Source organism: Raphanus sativus, chromosome 4, assembly GCF_000801105.2.
Source record: "Raphanus sativus cultivar WK10039 chromosome 4, ASM80110v3, whole genome shotgun sequence".
In the NCBI taxonomy this organism is placed as follows: Eukaryota; Viridiplantae; Streptophyta; class Magnoliopsida; order Brassicales; family Brassicaceae; genus Raphanus; species Raphanus sativus.
The window spans coordinates 857,349-881,236 of record NC_079514.1 but is presented as its reverse complement, the minus strand read 5'-3'; the positions used below and the strand labels follow the sequence as shown (position 1 = coordinate 881,236).

General features: G+C 36.5%; 4 protein-coding genes and 3 pseudogenes across 4 annotated transcripts; 3 read left to right on the top strand and 4 right to left on the bottom strand.

Moving 5' to 3' along the window:
* Positions 1-2,789: 2,789 nt before the first annotated feature.
* On the top strand, positions 2,790-6,063 carry LOC130510575 (D-2-hydroxyglutarate dehydrogenase, mitochondrial-like; annotated as a pseudogene).
* A 318-nt stretch (positions 6,064-6,381) lies between these two features.
* LOC130510403 (probable ubiquitin-conjugating enzyme E2 17) lies at positions 6,382-7,432 on the top strand (annotated as a pseudogene).
* Positions 7,433-7,450: 18 nt separating this feature from the next.
* On the bottom strand, positions 7,451-9,082 carry LOC130510402 (uncharacterized). Its single transcript, XM_057006681.1, has 2 exons — positions 8,474-9,082; positions 7,451-7,723 (listed from the first exon to the last, which is right to left on the bottom strand). Exon 1 carries the CDS (start codon positions 9,007-9,009, stop codon positions 8,485-8,487), a length of 525 nt encoding a protein of 174 aa, XP_056862661.1. The 5' UTR covers positions 9,010-9,082; the 3' UTR covers positions 7,451-7,723; positions 8,474-8,484.
* A 397-nt stretch (positions 9,083-9,479) lies between these two features.
* Positions 9,480-10,977, bottom strand: LOC108854709 (peroxidase 49). Its single transcript, XM_018628331.2, has 4 exons — positions 10,688-10,977; positions 10,418-10,609; positions 10,172-10,337; positions 9,480-10,075 (listed from the first exon to the last, which is right to left on the bottom strand). Exons 1-4 carry the CDS (start codon positions 10,910-10,912, stop codon positions 9,663-9,665), a joined length of 996 nt encoding a protein of 331 aa, XP_018483833.1. The 5' UTR covers positions 10,913-10,977; the 3' UTR covers positions 9,480-9,662.
* A 1,175-nt stretch (positions 10,978-12,152) lies between these two features.
* LOC108829321 (long chain base biosynthesis protein 1) lies at positions 12,153-15,066 on the bottom strand. Its single transcript, XM_018602985.2, is given in 13 exon segments — positions 12,153-12,445; positions 12,448-12,568; positions 12,663-13,028; positions 13,128-13,171; positions 13,174-13,267; positions 13,341-13,515; positions 13,586-13,718; positions 13,794-13,866; positions 13,943-14,036; positions 14,121-14,212; positions 14,301-14,395; positions 14,499-14,639; positions 14,810-15,066. Coding segments are annotated over 12 exon segments (1,437 nt in total). The 5' UTR covers positions 14,605-14,639; positions 14,810-15,066; the 3' UTR covers positions 12,153-12,401.
* Positions 15,067-19,444: 4,378 nt separating this feature from the next.
* On the top strand, positions 19,445-21,291 carry LOC108854708 (probable methyltransferase TCM_000336; annotated as a pseudogene).
* Positions 21,292-21,491: 200 nt separating this feature from the next.
* Positions 21,492-22,149, bottom strand: LOC108854713 (uncharacterized). Its single transcript, XM_018628336.2, has one exon. The coding sequence runs from the start codon at positions 21,952-21,954 to the stop codon at positions 21,586-21,588; it is 369 nt and encodes a 122-aa protein (XP_018483838.1). The 5' UTR covers positions 21,955-22,149; the 3' UTR covers positions 21,492-21,585.
* Between the last annotated feature and the right edge of the window lie 1,739 nt (positions 22,150-23,888).

Genomic DNA, 23,888 nt, shown 5'->3' with positions numbered 1-23,888 from the left:
AAGCTATAATTTTCACAGTGGTGTAAGGGTGACGTGTATGGTGATTTCAAGTTATAGTTGTATCCATGTTGTGTCTTTACTCATCTTTCCTTGTCGTGATTCAACGTCTTAGTGACCTCATGTGTCTCTTACGTGTTCTGAAACTGACATGATAAGCTTGAGAGCAACAATGGCCAATTTGGGCATTTTTACATATTTAGTCCCTAAAATTTGTTATTTACTTTGTAACCTCAATACTTTATAACTAAAAATTGATTTTAATTTCGTCTCAAACTTCAGAAATACATTTAACCCTTGTAATAATTTAATTAAACACATATACCCAAATCTCTCTAATTGAATGTTGCACCATAGTATAATGTACATGTAGATATGTTCATTATCGAGCTACTTGTAATATTTTAAAATGTAATGCATTTCAAAATATTCTCTACATTTGTAATTTCTTATAAGTACATCTACATGTACATGAATGCTCGATATTCTGTATCTATAACATTTTATTTGTACATGATACACAAATTGAGTGATATTTCATGATTTTAATGTCATGAGTGATCTGATGATTTTTTTTATCATCCACATGTACAATGACATTAAAATCATGAAATATCACTCAATTTTTGTATCATGTACAAGTAAAATGGTATAGATGCGGAATATCGAACATTCATGTACATTTGGATAAACAATGTACACATGTGCAATAAGCATGTTTCGAACATATGTGTACATTAATAATATATAATCTTGTACATAACCATGGTTATACACATGTACATAACCACAAATGTACACATGTGTACACGACCACGATTGTCCACCTTACGTAATGTATCCATCAGTGTGTACATGTGTACACCATCAAAATATGTACAATCAAATGATGTTCATGTGTACAACCAAATGATGTACAACCAAATGATGTTCATGTGTACATACAAATATTATTATCATGTACAATGATTCACTTGAATATTCACATATACACAGTTTTACACTAACTCAACACATGTACACTAACGAATGTACACATGTACACATGTACACTAACAAATGTACACATATACACTAACGAATGTACACAACTATATACAACTTTACACATTAACATTTGTTGTACACATGTACACTAACGAATGTACAAACTTTAGAACATGTTGGGCATCTAAATATATCTCAAAACTATAGCTTCACATATCTCAAAAGATAGATCGAGTGATGGAGAAAACGATTTCATAAAAAAAATTTGAAAAAAAAATTTAAGAATCAAATATGAATTTTCTAAAAGAATAGAGAATGAATGAAGAAGAAAACGAAGAAGAAAAAGAAAGAGAAAAAAAGTAATTTTTTTTTTTAAATTGTAAGACCACTCTAGTTAGATAAAGCTGTCTAGTTGATAATAGTTGGTTTTTAGTCATAAAAAACTACCTCAAGAGCATAAACTGCCCTAGTTTGTAATTAAAATCTTAAACTAAAAAACTCTAGAAAGAAACATAAAAAACAAGATGACTTGTCACCTTCAAATCAACCATTTGGTGATTTCGAAAAATAAAAAAAATCATTACTCGCAAATGTGTATGTTTTTTTGGAATGACTAAGATTTTGGATTCGTGGATCCATACGTTCTTTAAGGTGAAATTCAGATTATTACTTTATTATTCTGGACAGTTGATTTTTTCCAGTGCTATTTGAGTATACAGCTTGCAATTTTTTTTTACTAAATAAATCTAATTTTTTTAACCATAGACAACTCATGGTTGGTTATGGATGACATGACATTTCTCAATCTTTCTCTATCCTTTCTGATTCATTTTTTTTGTTGGTTTACAAACCAGTGAGACTGCCATGTAAACAGTTGATTTGGATAACTACAAACATATACGTAAATTAAAACAAACAAAACAAAAGTTCAACTTGCATCAACACCAACATCATGAAACAAAGGACAGTTTACTAATCGCTAAGAGCTTCTCCATACAAAGATGATCTCGTCGATTTCACAATCCGAACCTCCACAAATCACCAATCTCAGGACTCCATTTCATATCATCATCATCATCAATTAGACACTCTTTATCAAACAGAGGCTTCCTCACATACGAAACTCTGTGTCCTTTGTTTGTTTTCCCATGAGTTCTGTCTCATCAGGAGCTCTCTTGTTTGGTCCTTCCACCAAAAACTAACCGAACAGAACCGACCTGAGAATCTTAAAACAAGAACGGAAGAACCTGTTGTTTCATCTTCTTCATTGAGTTCTGTCAAACGCCTCTGCTTCACTTCTTCCTCTGGAAAGAGAGCATCTCCAAAGAGATCAGCAAATCTCAAACCCATGTTTTAAACCTTAAATCTATTCAGGATCAGACGAATCATCGTTGTAACTTTTCACATTCTGTCCGTCCTATAACTTGTTTCACACCAGACTCTCAAAGCTCCCACAGGACGTCACCGCTCTCTCCTCTTGTTAAAGGGAAACAATGCAGAAAAGCACGTTTGATAGAATTGGCTTCTGTTAACTAAACTAAAACTCTGTTTCATATAAAGTTCAAAACTTTAATACGAATAAAATAACAAACGGAATTATGCAAAATTATCTAAAGTTCAGAGCTTTAAGATCGATCATTCAGACACAAAACGCAGCGTTTCGTTTTATCCAGACACAGGGGTAATTTTGACATTTTCGTATAAGTCTCTTAATCTTTCTAGTTGTTGTTATCGACTAACGAACATTTTCTCTGGTAAGAGAGACGGAGACGTAAGTGCAAGGAAGGAAAAGAACGATGAATGATCCATAGCTGGAGAAGATCAGGAGATTTTATACGATCGGCATGCAAATCACTAAGTAGTTTCCGACAAAAACATAACTCAATGTCTCCTTCTGTTTCAGGTTCGGTTTTTCCAATTTCACTTTTTCTGTAAATTCAATTTCACTGGAAACAAAAAAAAGATTGAAACTTTGGATCAGATTTAGGCTTCGTTAATCGTTACGAGTCAAAAGGAAAGACCTTTGAGTCAAATGCTGGGAAGGGTCGTAACACAGAGCTGCTTGATCATCATCATCATCATCATCATCCATGTCTTGGTGGAAGAAACATGTGGACGATGCAGCAGTATAAGTCATTTGGGTCATCATCAGCTTCAAAAGTCCAGAGAAACCCATTGTTTTCTTCGTTGGAACCTAAAGACGTTAGCTACTTCAAGGAGATACTAGGTGAGAAACACGTGGTTGAAGATGAAGAGAGGCTCGAGACTGCTAATACAGATTGGATGCATAAGTACAGAGGATCTAGTAAGCTGATGCTCTTGCCCAAGAACACAGAAGAGGTTTTTTTTATTTTCTTTTTTCATTGACTGTTTGGATTGTGATGACAATTTGTGTTGAAGATAGATTTATCTTTTGTTTGCAGGTGTCTCAGATACTTAAGTATTGTGATTCCAGGAGTTTAGCTGTTGTTCCTCAAGGAGGAAACACCGGTCTTGTTGGTGGAAGTGTGCCTGTCTTTGATGAGGTTGTTCTACACCGTTTTTCTTTCTTCTACACATTGATTGGCGATGATAATGTTGGATAAGTTGATTCTAGCTACCTACACTTTTGTCACATCTTTGCAGGTGATCATCAATGTTGGTTTGATGAATAAAGTCTTGTCCTTTGATGAGGTAATTAGCCCTCTATAGCTTATTATGCAGCAGATTCGGTTAGATACCAAAAAAAAATTACTTAAAGAGTAATGTAACTACATACTTGGTGATGATATGATGCTGCTATACTTCAGGTTAGTGGAGTCTTGGTGTGTGAAGCAGGATGCATTTTGAAAATCTGGCAGCTTTCCTTGACACAAAAGGGTAATAGAAAAAGAAGATTGTTTTGTTTATTACTTAAAAAATTGTTCGGTAAGCAACAACATAGATTTATGTCTCCTCAGTTTTGTTATGCCTCTAGACTTAGGTGCAAAAGGAAGCTGTCATATTGGTGGAAATGTTTCAACTAATGCTGGTGGTTTGCGCCTTATCCGTTACGGCTCACTTCATGGAACCGTATTGGGTAATCAATTATAGTTCTATTCACTTCCTATCCATCTGATATACTCTTTTGGATCTCATCTTCCTAATATTTGTTTTCTTACCATCTCCAGGTCTAGAAGCTGTCACAGCAAATGGAAATGTGCTTGACATGCTTGGAACTTTACGCAAAGACAACACTGGATACGACTTAAAACATTTATTCATCGGTAATTCTCATCATAACCTTGTGCTTATACAGTCACTTCAGTAATAAAAGAGACTTATAGTTATCTCACAGGTAGTGAAGGATCACTTGGTATTGTGACTAAAGTTTCTATACTCACACAACCAAAGATGTCTTCTGTAAACTTAGCCTTCATCGCCTGCAAGACTTTCTCAGCTGCCAGGTTTTGAATCAGACAACACTGGATACGACTTAAAACATTTATTCATCGGTAATTCTCATCATAACCTTGTCTCTCTTTTTTATATTTATTTCCCTTTCTTTTTCAGAAACTTCTTGTTGAAGCAAAGAGAAATCTTGGAGAGATACTGTCTGCTTTCGAGTTTCTTGATAACAACTCCATGGATTTGGTAAAGCTTTTTACCAACTGTTTGCATTAGTCTTATGATTTTTGCTAACGTGATAATTCATTTGCTAGGTACTTAACCACCTAGACGGTGTCCGTAACCCAGTTTCCTCTTCAGAGAACTTTTACATTTTGATAGAGACAACAGGAAGTGGTGAAACTTATGACAGGTGAAATGAACTTATGCCATTTTTGGTAACAGTTCTCTTTGTCTGATTCAAAAAAACTAATGCAGGGAGAAGCTTGAAGCGTTCCTTTTAAAGTCACTGGAACAAGGTTTAGTCTCTGATGGTGTAATAGCTCAAGACATAAACCAAGCATCTTCTTTTTGGCGCATACGAGAGGTACACACTTAGTATTATATCGCCTTCAGAGAAACCTTGATTTTAAGGAAATATATTTTATACCTTGCAGGGTATAACAGAGGCGTTACAGAAAGCAGGAGCTTGTTACAAGTATGACTTATCCTTACCTGTTGAAGAGATTTACAATATTGTCAACGACCTTAGAGGGAGACTAGGTAAGAAATATATCATATTCCAGTGTTATTTCAATTGTTAACTGCATTCAAACCATGTAAGTCCATGTTTCAGATGGCTTAGCGAATGTCATGGGATATGGTCATCTTGGAGACGGTAATCTTCATTTAAACATCTCAGCCGCGGAATATAACGATAAGGTAAATCAATATATCGACGTGAAACACTTGAAGATGTCCAAAGTAATGAATGTCCTTCACTCTTTTCTTTGCAGCTTTTAGGTTTGATAGAACCTTATGTTTATGAGTGGACATCAAAGCACCGTGGAAGCATCAGTGCAGAACATGGATTAGGTGTAATGAAAGCTAATGAAATCTTCTACAGCAAATCACCAGAAACCGTGAGCATAACAAACAAAACAACGAATCGAACTAACATATCTATAGAGCTTATGGGGTCATTCTTGTCACTCTATTTGCAGGTTGCATTAATGGTATCCCTCAAAAAGTTGCTGGACCCTAAGGGGATTCTCAATCCATACAAAGTTCTCCCTCACTCTTTCTTCTCTCCCTAAGGTGAAAAAAGATTATGCTTTATGAAATTATTGAAAGCACTATCAGTCTATGAGGAGGAATCTATCATCTTTAGTTTTGGGAATCATTGACATTCTTCTTTAAACGAATGCAAGGTGGGGATGAGAGATGATTCTTCAAAAAGAAGAAAATGGGAATATGATGAGGAGCCCAAGTTTGAGCAAGTATGATCGATGCAAAGGAACAGTATAAGCAAGTGTTGATTAAAAAGTCACTTCACTAAAGTATATATGCTTCTTCCATGTTGTTGTCACTGTCTCTTAATATCTTATTAAACATGGGATAAGAAAGAATAAAAACCTGTGGAGCTTACGTGTATTACAAGTTTGCAGTGTACTTAGACTGAAAACTCAGAAAGAGAAGAATCTACCATCTATTTATAATAGCAACTACTGTATCTTCAAGAATCTCTCACACATAAAACCTTATTAAACCAGTTAAAATTGGAAATGGAGTTAAACCGGAACAAAAGGTCTCTCTAGTTTAGGAAATAAAGGCTTTTCCGAAAGTAGATTTTTGGAATGTTTAATGATTATATTCCAAACTGATCGTGATCGCGAGAGTAGCAAAAAGCGTGTAAAGATTCGGTTCTCCAGCACCAGTGGAAAGACATGATAAACGACTTGGGGTTTGATGACTGGACATAGATGCTATGCTTTAAACACAAGATGAAGATGATAATACACTATAAAAAGCTCAAGGATATGGCTAAGGAGACAAACACACACACACACACAATCTTCTCTCTCACACTCATTGTAGTAACTTTTTTAAACACAAATGACAACTTCATCCGAATCAACTCGCAAGGTTGGTTGATTGATTCTTTAATTGTATTAACAATAAGCCTTTTGTTATATCTTCTTTGCCTTGATCATCTCTGTTTTTTTTCTTTTTGTTAGGGCCTGACCAAAATTGCCGCCAATAGAGCTCAGAAAGAGTTCATGGAGTGGCAGACTAACCCTCCTTCTGGTTTCAAGCACAGAGTCTCTGATAATCTCCAAAGGTATATACAGCTTTATATACCCAGTTTTATGTCTTTTCCTTAATATCAAAAAATTAATGATGTGATATTGTAAACTTTCGTGTAAAAGATGGACTATTGAAGTGAAGGGAGCTCCAGGAACTCTTTATGCCAATGAAACTTACCAACTTCTGGTGGAATTTCCTGAGCATTATCCTATGTAAGCTCCACAGGTTATCTTTCAGCATCCAGCTCCACTCCATCCTCATGTTTACAGCAACGGTCACATTTGCTTGGGTAAGAAACAAACACAATGATTCACTCCTGTGTTTCAGAGTCTGATAACAAGAGCTTCTGTGTATATTTTGCTGATGCAGATATTTTGTATGGTTCATGGTCGCCTGCAATGAGACTAAGTTCAATCTGTCTTAGCATTCTCTCAATGCTCTCAAGCTCAGCTGTGAAGGTTTGTTGTGTGTTTGTGCTATTTCCTCTTTTTTTCAAAGGCTGTCACTGTACACTCTTCTTATGATGTTTCTTCTTCTTCTTCTCTTGTACTCATCCTTGCAGCAAAAACCGAAAGACAACGACCACTATTTGAAAAATTGCAAAAATGGAAGATCCCCAAAAGAAACGAGGTGGCGCTACCATGATGACAAAGTATAACATCTCTATGTGATCACTGTGATGTGTACTTTGATATTGTAATTAGTAACTAAATTGTATGATCTCAACTCGAGTTATTGACCTGTTTCAATCTTCAAAACAAGAAGAGTTTCTCTCAGCCTTTTAATCACACTAAAAGATTGTGCAGAAACTATAGAGTCATCAAATAACATAGATTTATTATCAAGTAAAAAAAGAAATGGACTGAATCTTCTGTTGATAAGAGATCATCACCAAGAACTGAGACAATGACTGATCCAAAAGAAGAGACACTTTTGCTCCCATGTATTAATCAATTGAAGCTAAAATGTGTTATCTAAAGTGAAAGGCTGATGATAGACACTCCATGACACGTTACATTCGTAATAAACACTTGAAGGACTACTCAGCATTAGCTTCATCTGTTCCTTGCTCCATTTATAATAACACCTGCAGCCAAAATTTCAACCTTTAGCATGTGACTTAAAGACTATACTGGTGCAACAGAATCAAACATACAGATGCCCTAATATTTAATTCCAGTCGTCCCTATACAAATCTACTAACATTTTAGAGTACTACACCAATAGACTACAAAGGCTAATTCTAATCGCTGTTCCTCAAGATTTACTTCAATATCCAACAACGTCTACGGTCTGTGTACACTGTGACAAGAGCACAGAGAGGTAAATACAAAACCTAATGCTTGAGCGAGCAGAAGAAACTTCAAAAGCCCCTCCTCATGAACCTCAATATAAATCCCAGAACCAAAGTTCCATACAAAAATAAGACATACTGTTCATCATGAATTCCAAGACCTCATATATACTACAATGCAACAAGCTCTATCCACAACACTGCTCACAATAGAATCAGCATACTGTTCCATTCCAATTCCAAGACTTAATAGCTGCTACAATGCAACAAGCGAGCCTCACACTGCTCACAGTCAGAGCTAACGCTTTAGTAGAAGAAAAGCAAACAACTTTATGCTGTTCCTTATAAATTCCAAGACTTTTTAGCTACTATAAACTCAATACACAACACTGCTCACAAGAGCTAACGTTCCATAATAAAAAAGCAGACAGCTTTAAGCAAACCCAGAATCAAACATACTGTTCCTCATCAATTCCAAGATTTAAATAGCTACAACAAAATCTCATACACAACACAGCTCACAATCAGAGCTTAGAAGAGTACCTAAAAAAAGGTCACTCCATATCAACTTTAGCACCAACAGCCTTCAACTTCTCAATGATCTTCTCAGCTTCCTCCTTACTAACTCCTTTCTTCAACAAAGTCGGCGCCTTCTCCACCAAGTCCTTAGCTTCCTTCAACCCCAAATCCGTAACCGCCCTCACCTCCTTGATCACCTTTATCTTCGACGCCGACTCGAACCCTTGTAGCATCACATCGAACGCCGTCTTCGCCTCCGCCTTCTTCTCCTCCCCCTTCCCGGCCGCCGCGGCTCCGGGACCGCCTCCTCCTCCAGATCCCGGAATCGACATCCCGGGCATCATCGCCGCCATCACGGGCATGTCGGTGACTCCTAGCTTCTTCCTGAGGAGCTCGGTGAGGTCCATCGTTTCCAGGAGCGTGAGGTTGGAGAGCTCCGTTACGATTTTGGAGACGTTTTCCGATTGAGATGAGTATCCACGACGAGATTGGATCGGGTTTGACTGGATGGATCTCAAACCTCGTGAGAGATGAGAGGAGATGACTCGTAGGTTCCTCATAGTTTAGTTTCTTCTCTCTCTCTCTAGCAGGCTGGAGAATTCATGTCAGACTGATGAAGTGAGCAAGAGAGCATAAACCCTAACGGACCGAAAGTCATATAAATGGGCCGTTATGGGCCTCTTTGTATTTTGATATTATAGAGAGTGTTAGGATTATTTAGGCCCTAGGCCCAAAACAGCAGTTTAACATAAATAACAGGAATTATTCTAAAATATTTATGGTAGAAACCAAGTTAGTTCATTAGTTTAATTGAAGATTTATTAATTTTTATATAACATAAAATTGGAGTATGAGATTTAAAATGTGATTCATTATCAACTATAACGATTAATAAATAAATTTATACAACATTTTAATATGATGAAAATAAAATTGTTAGATGTGGATTAATAAGTGATGCAAGTAAATCATGATAAAAAGTAGAATTATCATTTGTTGAATGAAGGATGTAATAGAACAATAAATCAACGATAAAATAATAGGAATATATTTCACTATTCTCTTAGCAAAATCAGAAATAACACAACATAAAACTTCAAATGGAAAATTAAAAATACAACATATCACAAACAAATTAAGCAAACTGTCATTCATACATTTCTTTCCCCACAAAATATTTTTTTATTCATTTCAATTTCCTCATATAACGAACTCAAGAATTTATCTTCCTGCAGTTCTTCCTGATTTCTCCACTCGAACCCGTCAAGGGAGAGATGTTTCCCATCTTGATCATTGACTCCGCAAACTGCTTGAAAAACTCTCCTTGATCCTCTGCGTACTTCTTTACAAGCTCTCTTGATTTATCGTTGCTGCTGAACAGAACCTGGTCCGAGCTCAGCAAACCCATGTTCTCTACCAAATTCTTGAAGTAGCTGTTGTCGAACTTCGCCGGGCTGACCTTGTCCAACACCGAGAGATTCTGGTCTCCTCCTGATCTTGGACACCTTTGGCGCAAGTTAGCGGCGAAGGATTGTTCCAGTGTCATGTCCGGACGACCGTTTCCAGACTGGTTGTATAGCCTCTGTCTGAAACTCGTGCATCTCGAGAATCCTATGGTGTGACTCCCTGAGAAAGAGTTAAGCAAGGTAGGTAATAGTTATTTTTTTTTTTGTATTGTTACGTGCATGTGAAGTAACTCTGTACAGAGTGTGGAAAGCTTACCGGAGAGAGCGACAAGGTCGGTGACATCGAGTCCTTGACGTTTGAACTTTTTGAGGATTGTCTGGAAAGTATTGTTTGGCGCAGGGATGTTGTTGTTGGAGCCACTCAAGCTTGCACTTCTTGAATCTCTTCTTCCTAATGGAACCATCCAGCTTGGTCCACCAGTCTAAAACCAAGAACCAAAACGAATCAGATGATTTTTTCATTATTGTTATCAAGACAAGAGAGGTTGTGGAGGAGACTTACGAGAACAGAGGAGTCTCTAGCGGCTAGGGTAAGAGCATCAGCGCAAGAGACAGTTCCAGGGCATTCTTTCTCAAGCTGAGCTTTGATCTGGTCAACTACGTCAAATCCACGAGCTGATTTTCTGTTAGGGTTTGAGTTTTTCTCACTCGCTATCCTCCCACTGCTGTCTAGAAGCAAAGAGCCATCACAACCCTACATTTCACAGTTACCTTGCTCAATACGTAATAAACAAAAAAAAAAGAGTTACACGTTAGAAGAAATTAACCAAACCTTAACGAAACAGTCGTGGAAATGAAGTCTTATCAAGGAAGCAGCCATGCGGGTCTCTCTAGCAACAGCTTTAGCTACAACTGATCTCACGATCTCCCCGGCTTGTGGGCATGAATGTGCATAGTAATATGGGGAGAGTTTGCCTCCAGAGCTCTTGTGGCAGAGACAGAGAGGGAGAAAGCAAAGGAGATAAATAACAAGGAGAAAGGTACTGAGTCTTGCCATTACTTTTAACAAGAAGATGAAGAAAGGAGAAAGGCTTTGTGATGAGGAGGGATATATATGAAGTAAGGGGAGAGGAATGAGGTATTTATAGTAAAAGACCTTGAAGAAGAAGTAAGAAGTGGAGTTGTTACTAGCTAAATCTCGAGATTTAAAAGAAGATTAAAAGCGACAAAAGTTAAGGTTTGGTACCCAACATTGCATGCTAAGTTTGACTAATTAACCTCCTTTTTGGTTTAATTATTTACAATTTGATTTGACTTAGTTTTAATATATGAAAGTTGATCTTTATCCATATGTTAACGACTCATAACAATAACTTAAAAGACCTTTAACTCTTTATTTCTCTTGTAGAAGTAAATTAAAAGCCAAGAAAAACAAGTATGAACAGAATAATCAAATTCAAAAAGAAAGAAAGAAAACACCAATATAATGCCTAGATGTAACTAAATCTAAAAGAAGAAATGGAAATAAGTAATTTTTACTTTTGAAAATAAATAATATACATAGACAGAGACAAATTTAAAAGGCTAGCGTAGTGAGAAAGAGAAGAGAGTAGGAAAAGATTCTAACTACTAGTTTGACAAAACAAAAGTTCTTCAAGTGTCAATCATTGTTTGACTTATGAACACATTCTTGTTCTTGTAACCAAAGCAAAATAGAGGAAGCTTTCTTGTCTTTTTCTGTCATAACACATGCATCTGCAGGTAAAAAAGCAATCTTCACGTGAACTTTCAACTTTTTGACTCTAGTAGAAACTATACAATGAAGGCGAGGACGAGAGGTCCCATGAGAATTGATAGGCAAAAGCATTGTTGATGTCTTGAGTAGCTCTGTCCACTTCTGCTCACCTCTTTACAAAGACCATAGCAAATATATTACATTGAAATTTTCTCTGGTGAGATCCATAAACAACACTTAAAGAAACATTGAGCTCTGTCCTTGATTCCTCATAAATGAATACTTTCTTCTTTTTGTAATGCTGATAGTTTCTAGGAAGCCTGATAAGTGACATGCCTTGCAATGTACCAGTGCCAAGCTGCGTCCATATGTGAACATAACAGTGACTTTGTGTGGATACACAGCGCGACTGCTTTGAGATTAGAAGTAGAGAATCAAGAACGGAGTAGAAGACTATAAATAAGATGAATATTTTGTTTCTCACAAACTTAAAATTATAAATAATCTTCTGCAACTTTAAGCTACTTGATTATGTAGAAAAAAGGTTTAAAAAAACCTCAAATGATCAAATGAAAACATTTAGAAAATCTTCATAAAATGTAAAGAACAAGAAGCTAGTCTTCAAGAACCCTTCTTCATTAAACGAGACAACTGGTTCAGGAATTGGCTTATGAACATCTACAAGCTTTTGAGTCTGCCAAGTTGTCTTGTCTATAATCTCAAATGCAAGTGTTGAAAGAGTTCCTCTGGTGTTCTTGGAGAAAAAACATCTCTCTCTCTCTCTCTGGATGAGGTTTTAGTGTTGCAGGACTTAGAGTAGAAGCTCTGAAGCGAGTCTCTTCAGAGACTCGGATACTTAATAAGATCAGAATCTGAATGTCCCGCGGAGACCAAGAGTTTGATCCCCACAGGCAACCGGCACTTATCAAGAAACGACTTCTTAGAGCTCACAACCAACAACGAGTCTTCCTTCAGAGCCTGCATACATCCATCCACTCATGTCAAGACAACACCAAGACAACCAGGTCTAAGACTCAGTCTTCGCAAAAGAGATAAAAAGATGTTTACTTACACGATCAGCCATCTTCTCAAGTAGAATCAAGTCGTCTTTAGTCGAACCACTCGATTTCTCTAGCTTTAAGAAGACAATAGGTGACTCAGGGTCGCTTGCTAGCGACATCCCCTTGATATCTTTCAATCCTTTCCACAACAGAGCAATGTTCTGCTTCATCTTAACTAACAACTCAGGGTTTTGATCAATGACATCGATGGCTGTGATAGCAGCACTCGCGAGGTACGGCGGCAAAGAAGCAGAGAACACATATCCTGAACTGCTGAGTCTCTGGTAATCGATGATGCGGGCGTTCCCAGTGCAGAATCCACCTTCTGTGGCTAGTGCATGTCCCATTGCAGCAGTCACAACATCTATCTTCTCAATCTGTTTTCAAGGAGAAGAAAAAATCATCATCATCAGCATCAGGATCTGATTTTAGAAAATGATAAGTCTACTTAGAATGTTGTGTTCGTTCATACGCACAGGGACACCGTGATGCTCTGCAAGGCCTCTCCCGGAACGGCCAGCACACCAAACGAGTTGCTTTCATCCAATATAACACGAAATTTATACTTCTCTTTCAGTTTTACTATCTCATCGAGCGGTGCGATTTGACCAGAGTTCTGCAGATTTTAACAGAAGTAAATGGTAAAGCGTCATGAAAGTACGAGAAGAGAAAGAGCCGGTTTAAGATACCTGATATACAGCTTCGGCTACAATGTAACGCCTCAAGTTCTTGGAGCGCTTGTTCTTTGTCATGATCTTCTCGAGGGTGCTACGGAGAGAGTCCATGTCATTGTGCTTGAAGTAGACAATTGTACTTCTGGAAAGCTGAAGTCCATTTTGTATTCCCCAGTGAACACCCTCGTCGCTAAGAGAAATAGAAAAGACAAGAATGAGTATAAGACTGACTATAAGGCTTAAAGAAAATATGTACTTACGCAACAATGATATCGCCTTTTTTACAGAAACAAGGAATCGTGCTGAACATCGTGGAAAGTCCATAAGAGTAGAGGATTGTATCAGGAGTTCCCAAAAACGTCGATATTCTGGTCTCGCAATCAAGATGAACATCTATTGCAACAAAAACAGTAAGAGATTCATTCGAAAAATAGGGGAAAGAAGAAGATTCTTGGTCGAGTTTCTTACCAATAGTACCATAGAATCCACGAGGACCACAAGAACCGACGCCATATTTCTTCAACGCAGAAGTGCATGATTCCTGGCATAGACTTATCTTTTAAGTATAACTGTTCGAACAGATTGAATACAAAGTAATAGCTTGTCGTGAAGTGTACCAGTAACTTCTCGTGTCCAATGAGTCCAAGATAATTAGCTGACGCAAAATTCACCACGTCTTTTCCATTAACCGTTGTATGAGGTCCAGCAGCACTGTTTGGGAAAACAAAAACAAAAAAACAAATATTTAAGCAAAAACGTCTAAAAAAGGAGATGAAAAATAGTATTCCACAACACCTTTCAAGAACTGGTGGCTCGTGAATCATGTCTTCTGTAATTGGTGGTATAAGAGGTTCAGGAACCCATTCATCACACAGCTCATCTATTTCCTAAGGCATTAAATAAATAAAATAAAATAAAAAATCAATACACTTCCACTATGCAAGCACAATACTATGATTCATAATGAGAAAGAACCTGCTCTGTTAATGGTCGCTTGGGAGGTTTGTAACTCTTTTGAGAGAGGAGGATGACAATGACAAAACCCAACAAAACTTCCACAAAGATGTGCCCTGAAAAACAAAGAAAAATAAAAGATTGAAGCTTTAAATAATAATCTCCATAGGGCCTCAAAACTATATATTATATTTCATCAAAATGTAAAGGTCTTCTTACATTGGATTCGGACACCGAACAAGACAACTCGAGCTGAAGGAGCATCCAGAGCCATTGTCACCCAATTCAAACCTGCCCTAAACATTTCCACCAGATTCGTATCCATTGGTAACTTTGAGCAGAACCTAACAGAGATATGTCCTGTCTCCATGTCAGTATACAATTCAGATCAGCAGATAGCACAAAAATGGTAACTTTGAATTCAATTTCATCTTATAAGGAAAGATCTGTGATCCGATCAATCAAAGGGATCGAGAAGAGGAACATGTAATGATTAACAATAGATCCGACACTATGACAAGGGATGTTACCTGATCCGAGTGGATTTGGAATTGCCTACAAGACTTGAGATGCAAAGATTGGCTTTCGAATTTTCTCGGTAATTTTGATGATGAAAAATCAATGAACAGATTATTCTAAGGGAAAGGAAAAAAAAACAAAATTTAAAAATTCTAAGGAGAGGAAGAAGACGGAGTGGGTGGGTGCCTGGCGGGCGGATCTGTCAATGTTCCATGTTAATGGGTCCATTAGTGTTCATAAATACATAATGGGCTTTATATATTGGCCCACTTCTAACAGCTTACATTTTACCAAAAACAGCTTTGCATCAATCCCTCTACTGACACGCGTCCGTGCCCCTCCAAACACAAACCCAAAACGTACCAAAAGCTACTCTCTCTCTCTCCTCTCTCTCTCTCTCTCTCTCTCTCTCTCTCTCTCTCTCTCTCTCTCTCTCTCTCTCTCTCTCTCTCTCTCTCCTCTCTCTCTCTCTCTCTCTCTCTCTTCTCTCTCTCCTCTCTCTCTCCTCTCTCTCTCTCTCTCTCCTCTCTCTCTCTCTCTCTCTCTCTCTCTCTCTCTCTCTCTCTTCTCTCTCTCTCCTCTCTCTCTCTCTCTCTCTCTCTCTCTCTCTCTCTTAACAAAGCATGCACTACACTCATGACTCAACAAGCATTCCACCACCACGAATTATTGTCTTAAAGGTAAGGAAAAGAGAAAGAGAGACAGAGAAAAGAAGACTAATAAGAGCCTAAAGGTGAGGAAGGGATAGAGGGAAATGGTGGCCACCGTCACACACAAGCTATCATCATCTCCCATTCTTGTCTAGCTTTTTTTACCTTTAAAAATTATTCTATCTTCCTCCCTAATCATATTCTATCTCAATGTTTCCCTTGTACTTTTCTAAAATGTTTGTAAAATACATTACACTATTTATTGTCCCTGTAGTTCAACCATATTTCATATAATTTCAGCATGTGAGAACCCATGTGATCATGTACGTGGATTACCCAATAGATTCTCAAACGAGAGTCAAAATCTATTACTATAAAGAAATGTTGTTTTTATCCTGCTGACACATCAGCATCCACATCACTAATTCAAGTTTTTCAGGCTGACACGTGTCCGATTAATGAAACGCAGCGTGCTGTCCTTTGATTTCGTCTTGGCTTCGCTTGGGCTTAATGTCCCATTTTGTTTGCGGCCCAGAGACTACCTACATTGACGCAAACCCTAATCCATGGTGATGAAACACGTTTGTGTTCTTCGGTTCTCTTCAATCAGCGGAGACGGTGACTATCAAGTTTCTGTAACGGAAGGCGGGTCTGATTGCTATGTTTTTAATCCCATTAATTCATACGCCCAGTATGAGATCTTCGATTGCGTTACTCCGTCGGCTATATCGGATATAAATAGGTTCATATCTCTCTTTTGAGAATCACGATCTCAACATCTCTCAGCTACTCATCTCTCTTCATGGCTGAATTGAGGTGCTTTTTTATGATTTGAAGTCCGATCCATCAGTTTTTTTTCTAGATACTGATTGTTCTGATTATTATTTTCCGGCAAACAGTTATTATTTTCCGTCGAACTCTGTCCTGTTTATTAACACTGAATTGTTTTCTGGTGAACCTGATCATGTTATTTAGCTATGATAATGATTTCCTGTTTAGTAGAATTGATACTGTTTTTTTTAATTTCAGCTGAAGTTCGTCAGCAGAAGTTTTGGTTCTTCTTACATCCATCGAGAACATGCAGTGTGCAGTAACCTTGGATGTTTTACACAACGGTAATACTCGCTAGACAATGTCTCCTCACTGAATCTTTCGTTCTGAAAATATTAATACTCTCTTGCCCATTTTTTTTCTAATATGAACGATTAGGTTTTTGGTGGCTTTTGGAGCTGTTCAAAAGATTGCAATGTTTGACAAGAATGGTGTGCTTCAGGCATTGATTCAATAACCAGGTATAATATAAAAATTCTCTGTTTTTTTCATTGTCACTATGATTGGTGAGAGAAAATTCTCAAATGATATGGCTCAATATCTTTTCCTTTTTTCTGATGATATTTGAGCTTTATAATATATGATACCACTAAATATTTGCTTCACCTTTTTCGATCCTGATGTTGTGTTAAGAGTATGATGCAGTATCTATGTTTTTATGAGATGATCATGGGAGTATTTAGGGAAACTCAAATCCCACATTTTTCTTTTTCAGGTATAACGTTTTCTCTGCGGTTACATAGCTGCATATCTCTTAAAAAAACGGGACATCAAATTTAAGCCATTTAAGGCTATATAGTTCATAGTGGGCACATATTAGCTTTGGGGAAGAGCGAACTGGGAATGGTGCAAGAGGTTTTGGTTCATCAAATGGCATCTTCGTTAGCTAAAGATTCAAAGTTTGTTGTTTCTCTTGCGGCTGCTACTGGGAGTTGATGGAGAAGTGTAGAACATGAAGCTTTCATTGGGTGTTTTTGTTTTGGTTTCTCATCCATCGAAAATAGGATGGCGTTTTCCTTTTTTTTGTCAACAGGATGGCTTTTTTTTGTTTTGGTTTCTCATCCATCATAAGAATTCAAGAAAATTTAATTGCCGTTGCTTTAAGTGGTTTAGAAAAAGGTTGATTTCAATTGAAACAATTAAGGGAAAATATTTGTGAAAATATGATCATCGTTTGGAAGCAAGATATCCTTATCAAACATGCCAAGTGTATATGGATTCAACTCTGATAAAAATAGTCAAAACATTTTTTCTTTTCACCGAAGGACAACGATTTGTTGTACACGGAAGACAAGTGTATTACAATTTAGTTGGTTTGTTTTCATTAAGTGCAACATCAATATCTCATCGAAAACAAAAGATTCACAATGTAAAAAATGTTTAAATTGACCTCGGGTGTATAATAATCTTTAGCATGTAACATGAGACTTACAAAATAGCTTTGGGTAGTTCTGAATCAAAGTTATATATTTCTAAACATAATAAAATATGCATAAGCCAAAATAGTAAAAATATATATAAACATAAATTGTTTTTCTTAAATTATTTTATAGTGAATTCAAAAAGTAAATGTTAACAATTATTTTTGTTACTAAAACCTTCCAAAATAAAAGTGTATTTCATGTTATATGACAAAATTTAAATATTAATGAATTTGTGTAGGAGTTTTTTTTTTCTAGGTCCATATGCGAAAACATAAGTATATATTTGTAAAAACATGTTCTGCCCAAATAGTATAACAAAATATATTTCATTTTTTCAGTTTTATTAATTATTTATATATGTTTTTTGTTAATTACATTTTGCCAAAATACACAAAGTTTCCTCTATATTCTTTGGTCTAAGATTATAAAGCATCAACTGCACTAATATTAAAGTATATAGATCACTTCAATTCAAACCAAAAAAAATTATTAAAAAACAACAATATGATCTTAGAATTCTTTTTGTTATTTGTTTGTCTATAATATCATTTTTATAATGATTTTAAATGCTTCATAAATTAATAAAAATCATATAAAACAATTTTTATTATAATTTCCCGCCCGTAGGGCGGGCCGATCCTAGTATACTAATATAAGAATACATTTAGTTCGGTTAAGTGACATGTCCGTAATATAATGGTAACAGAGTCCACCACTAATAGAAATTAGAGCCTAGCACTGACAGCAATAACAGAGGAAATAAAGTACAAACATAACATGAAGCCATCATCATGTAGTTGGAATTTTTTTATTTTTTAATATTATATTTTTTCCTATTTTTGGTTGCTTTGGACTATACCTTACCATCTAACTAAATTCACCCACCCAAAGAAATATCATTTAAATTTCTTTTTGTTGAATCATGAACAATGATGAAGGAACCACAATTAATGAAAAATCTATCTTATTAAAATAGAAACATTCTGTTGGACCTAACATTTATTTTGTAAGTTTTAAAATTAAATAAACTTTTATACTTTATAGTTAAACCTACATTAAATCACTAATGTTCCTTTCTTTATACTACTATCCATGTTTCCAAATAATATACTTATTTCTTTATACTACTATCAATGTTTCCAAACAATATATTTTATATACTACTATCAATGTTTCCAAACAATACAATAATTAATCTTAGTTATTTTATATTCATCATTTTCTCTTTAAAATTTTGTAGACACGTCATAATTTCATAAATTGCAAAATAATGAACTTTAAAATTTGGATTATAAGATTACAAATTATAAAACTGTTACAATTTAAATCAAATTAGATTACATATCGGTCATCCATCAGTTCAATCGGTTAGTCTCGGTTTTAGTGATTTTTTAATATGAATATTTTAAAAACCTAAATTGAATTGTTAGATCTCCGGATTAACCGGTATAATCACAATCGGGTTGAATTTAAAAACACTGATTTAAATGCAAAAATATTTTAAATACACAATCTTTAAAAGTTACCAAAATATTTGTTAAGTTATTAATGAAATTTTTCATCGTAAAATATTCCACGCTTCAAAAGCGCGGATCAAGATCTAGTTTCGTGATTAAATGTTAGAAGATAAAGAGTTTATGGGAAAAAAAAAACACCCAAAAAAGTTTGGTTAATGGAAGATTGAAGTGACAGGCCAAAGATTACTCCATTGAGAAACAGAAATTAAAACAAAGAACAAACCCTAACCCAAGAAGTTAGTGAGGTTTTAAAAACTTCTTTTTGTCATTGTGATGAATCAGAGGGATCTAGAAAGAGAGTTTCACATGACAGGAGGAGTTGGGAAAACTAGTTATGCCAGAAACTCTTCCTTACAGGTTCTTGATATTTCAAATGTCTTCTTCACTTACTTCATAATCTAGACTTCTACTTACCCTTCTTGCTGTTTTTAATATTTGTAGAAGAAAGCAGCTGATGAAACAAAACACATAACACTAGAGACACTGCAACAACTCTACAAAGAGACAAAACCCAAGAGTTTAGTAATAGCTGACCTGGGATGTTCTTCAGGACCAAACACTCTCTCCACCATTAGAGACATCATCAAAGCCGTCATATCTGTTCACCGCCGCGAGAACCCAAGCCAACCCTTACCAGAAATCAGCTTCTTTCTTAACGATCTCCAGGGAATGACTTCAACTCCATATTCAAGACCTTGCCTGACTTTCACTTAGAGCTCAAGAGAGGTACCAACGATGATGATTACCCTTCAGTTTTCTTTGCAGCCTACCCTGGATCATTCTATGTAAGGCTCTTCCCTGAAAAGACCATCCACTTTGTTTATGCCTCTTACAGTTTACACTGGCTTTCCAAGGTGAATATATTGAGAGGATAGATATCTTCAGATGTATGTATATACACCTAAACTGAGTTGTTTTTTTTTCTTTGCAGATTCCTCCAACTTTATATGATGATCAAGGCAAGTCCATAAACAAAGGTTGTGTTAACATCTGCTCCTCGAGCCCTGAAGCTGTTTCCAAAGCTTACTACTGTCAATTCAAGGAAGATTTCTCCATCTTCCTCCGGTTCAGATCAAAAGAGGTGGTTTCTGGAGGTAGAATGGTGCTCATAATACTTGGAAGAGAAGGTCCTGATCATGTTGATAGAGGAAACTCTTTCTTCTGGGAACTTTTCGCAAGATCCATAGCAGATCTTGTTGCACAGGTATATATATATTACAAAATTCATAAATATTAATTTTAGTTTTGTCTCAAAATAACACTTTAAATATAAAAATATAAAATGATATTTATCAATCGACAAAAATATTAAATTAAGCTAAGAACATCAGTGTTACAAAAAAAAAACTAAGAACATCCTAAACACTAATCACAATTTCACCCCTTAAATACTACAAACTTTAATCACTAAACACTAAATTCAAAAATATAGATATATTTATTTATTTACTGATGTTTTGGAGATTTTATTTCTTGTGTGATATTTTTCTTTAAACAAATTTGATCTAGTGTTATATTATTATCCACTTATTTGTAGGGAGAAACTGAGGAAGAGAAGCTAGATTCTTACGAGATGCACTTTTACGCCCCGAGTGCTGCTGAGATAGAAGGTGAAGTGAACAAAGAAGGGTCTTTTGAGTTAGTGAAGTTAGAGATGTTGGAAGTGGACAAGGAGAAAGGCAACGAGGATGGTATCAGTTATGGTAAAGCGGCTGCAAAGACGGTAAGAGCGGTTCAAGAGTCAATGCTTTCACTACACTTTGGGGACGAGATTCTTGACAAGCTGTTTGATACATATGGTAGAATGGTTGACGAGGAGTTGGCTAAGGAAGACATAAGACCCATCACATTTTTTGTTGTTCTGAGAAGGAAGCTCTGAAAAACATTGAAATAAAACCTATATATATGTAGCACATACTGATTATATGATGATAAAAGCAAAACCATTGAAATTAAAATCGTTGAAACCTATGTACTGTATGTATGTCTCAGTGTTTTAATCATTTGGGGTTCATTTTTGGTATTTTCCAATTTTTGTAAATGGAAGAAGAGAAGCCTTCCTTGAGCTTCAAGTAACCAAATGTAGATTGATTAATTCCAGACTTCCTCCTAAACGGCACCGTTACAGTTTATACATGCCTCTACAGTCAAACCAAAACCGCTTGACCTTTTCACTTTTTTTACTCTGTGTAATGTTTTTGATTTGAGACTTTTAATCATTTCGAATCAAATATGCTCAAAAACATACAAAATTTGTGTTCAACCCGTGTATTCTTTATAAGAAATTTAATGATTTGATAACTACAAGGGAAGAATATCATCACAAAATTAAAACTTATAAAACAATCATTTGAATTTTAAACATCTACTTGTAATAGATAACAGGCGCATTAGATCTAGCATCCCACATACCACCTTCCTTCAAGTACTCAAGATACCTAGAAAACTCAGGCTTCCTCGTGGTAGACTTCTTCTTCTTTCCATATAAAAAGCTAAAGATAGGGTGGCTAAACTTGCTTGTTGGTTTGACTTTCTTGGATTTTTGACGGGGAAGCTCCTCGAAAATGGTTGGAACACCACCAGCACCAAGCTTGATAGATGGAGCGTAGTAAGGAACACTCGTTGATCTCCTTAGCTTTGCTCCTAGTAAACTGAAAGTTGAATCATCACTTACTCGCTCGTAGCCTCCACGACGGCTTCTTGTCCTCGTGCTAAAGCTTCTTAGCATTTGCATTTTTTTTTTTTCTTGAGAATAGTCAAGTCAAAAATAAGAATATGATGATGTAAAGAAGAGATGATTTAGTTGTTTGGTGTTGCAATGAGCAAGAGTTTCATCAGTGTGGTTATATATATGGAGATGTAATGAGATTTTATGGTTTTAATTATTTTGTTTTGTTTGAAAGTAGAAACGGTCAGAGTTTGCCTGCCAATTCGTAAAGTCTAAAATAATTATATGGTTTTTAATTATATAAGATAATATAAATTAATATGTAGGAAGGAAGGATTCGTTGAAAAGATATCAAGCTCACAAGAAAGAAGAGAGAGAAGAGAGAGAAGAGAGAGAAGAGAGAAAAAGGAGATCTGAGAGCTTCCGGCGTCCGGCCGGCGCGTGAGCGTCTGTGCCGGCGCCGAAATCCTTTTCCTTCGGTCAAGAGTTTTTTTTTTGCCGTTTCTTTTGCCGCCTACCACCAAACGCCTTGTCGGAGCTCTGGGTTGGCGCCATCGCTCAAACGGTGGTTCTTTTTTGGAGGGAGGACGCGTTTATGTGGAGGCTCTCGGCGGAAGAGGTCGGGCTTGCATGTTCAAGGGCTGTTTCCGGGTGATGGAGGCTATCGGAGCTCTGTCGACGCGGTCTTTACTCCGGGAGGCGAAGGCTCTTTCAGCTTCGCCGCCGGTTCTAGTTTCCGAGAAGGGGAGGCCCCGTCGGCTCCGTTTTCGTCGGTCTTGGCGCCGAAGGGTAGAGGCTCAGATAGATCTACGCTGTCGGTTTTGGTCTCTTTAGATTTTTAGGGTTTTATTTCTCTTTTGGTTTAGTGAAAGTCGCGGTGTGGTTCTGGTGGTTCGTTTGCGCGCTAGGGTCAGACGGAATGAGATTTCGTTGGACGAGGATGTTCTCCGGTGACAGCGGCGACGACAGGAGAAGTTTAGCAGAGTTTGGGGTCTCGGGCTTCTAATGTCCTTTAGGTGGTGTGAGGACTGGAGGAGCTCTCGGTTTCTCCGATGACGCCTTCCGTGACAAACTCGACGGAGCAAAGCCGCTCAGGCGGAACCGCCGGTGAGAGACAAGAAGATGTGAAGCCAACATGTGTCGCGGGTTGGGCAGTGTTGGTTTTGGGCTTTCAGATCGTGTATTGTGTTTTTCAGTTTTTTTTTAATTTGGCCATTGGGCCTGTGCTGTAAGGATTGTGGGCTCTCCCCTTTTTAATCAATATTTCTCTTGACGGGAAAAAAAAAAAAAAGGAAGGATTCGTTGAGATTATTTGACTTTTCAATGTTATTCAAACGCAATCCTTGACCTCATTATCATCCGGGAACTTCCACGAGACTCCGTTTATACTTACATTAATAGAATTAGAATACCTAAGTAGGTCAAATAAATGTTTAACATGTTTTTATTGTTCATAGTGAATCAAATTAATGAATAACATTTTGTTAAGGAAATCATCTAATGATGTTAGAAAACATATGTTTTTATTGCTCATAATGCATCAAATAAAAGAATAATGTTTTGTTAAGAAATCATCTAATGATATTAGAAAACATGTTTCTTAAAACTATATTTTGTTGTGGCAATCAGAGAAAATTAGCCTAAGATACAACTAACTGGAAACACAGAATAGTTTTTCTTAACGACTCTAGAAGCAGGTCATATAGCAAGGTCAAAGTGAACAACACAAGCCTCTACCGTTCTTCTGAGTTGAATCTGTTCCAAGCTTCCTGGAAAGTTAGAAACATTTTAGCACATTTCTAGATTTGAATGTTCTTGTTCAGAGATTGTGTTGACAAAACATGAGATATGTGTGCAGTCCTTAGCTTTAGATGGAAGACCTTTTCGCAGATACATTTCATGATACAGTTAGAGATCTCCCTTTCTTGTAGCAAAACAGAGTAGCTCTGTTTTTTTATGTTTGTAGTACCTGTAGTAAACTTGTCCAGCATTTGGATCTG

Bases quoted from the DNA above. Each gene is read 5' to 3' on its own strand.
- LOC130510402 (XM_057006681.1), bottom strand. From the start codon at position 9,009: ATGAGGAACCTACGAGTCATCTCCTCTCATCTCTCACGAGGTTTGAGA.
- LOC108854709 (XM_018628331.2), bottom strand. From the start codon at position 10,912: ATGGCAAGACTCAGTACCTTTCTCCTTGTTATTTATCTCCTTTGCTTT. The intron at 10,610-10,687 runs GTTTGGTTAATT...TGTGAAATGTAG, and splicing joins TCCACGACTGTTTCGTTAAG to GGTTGTGATGGCTCTTTGCT. The intron at 10,338-10,417 runs GTAAGTCTCCTC...TCTTGGTTTTAG, and splicing joins CTAGAGACTCCTCTGTTCTC to ACTGGTGGACCAAGCTGGAT.
- LOC108854713 (XM_018628336.2), bottom strand. From the start codon at position 21,954: ATGCAAATGCTAAGAAGCTTTAGCACGAGGACAAGAAGCCGTCGTGGA.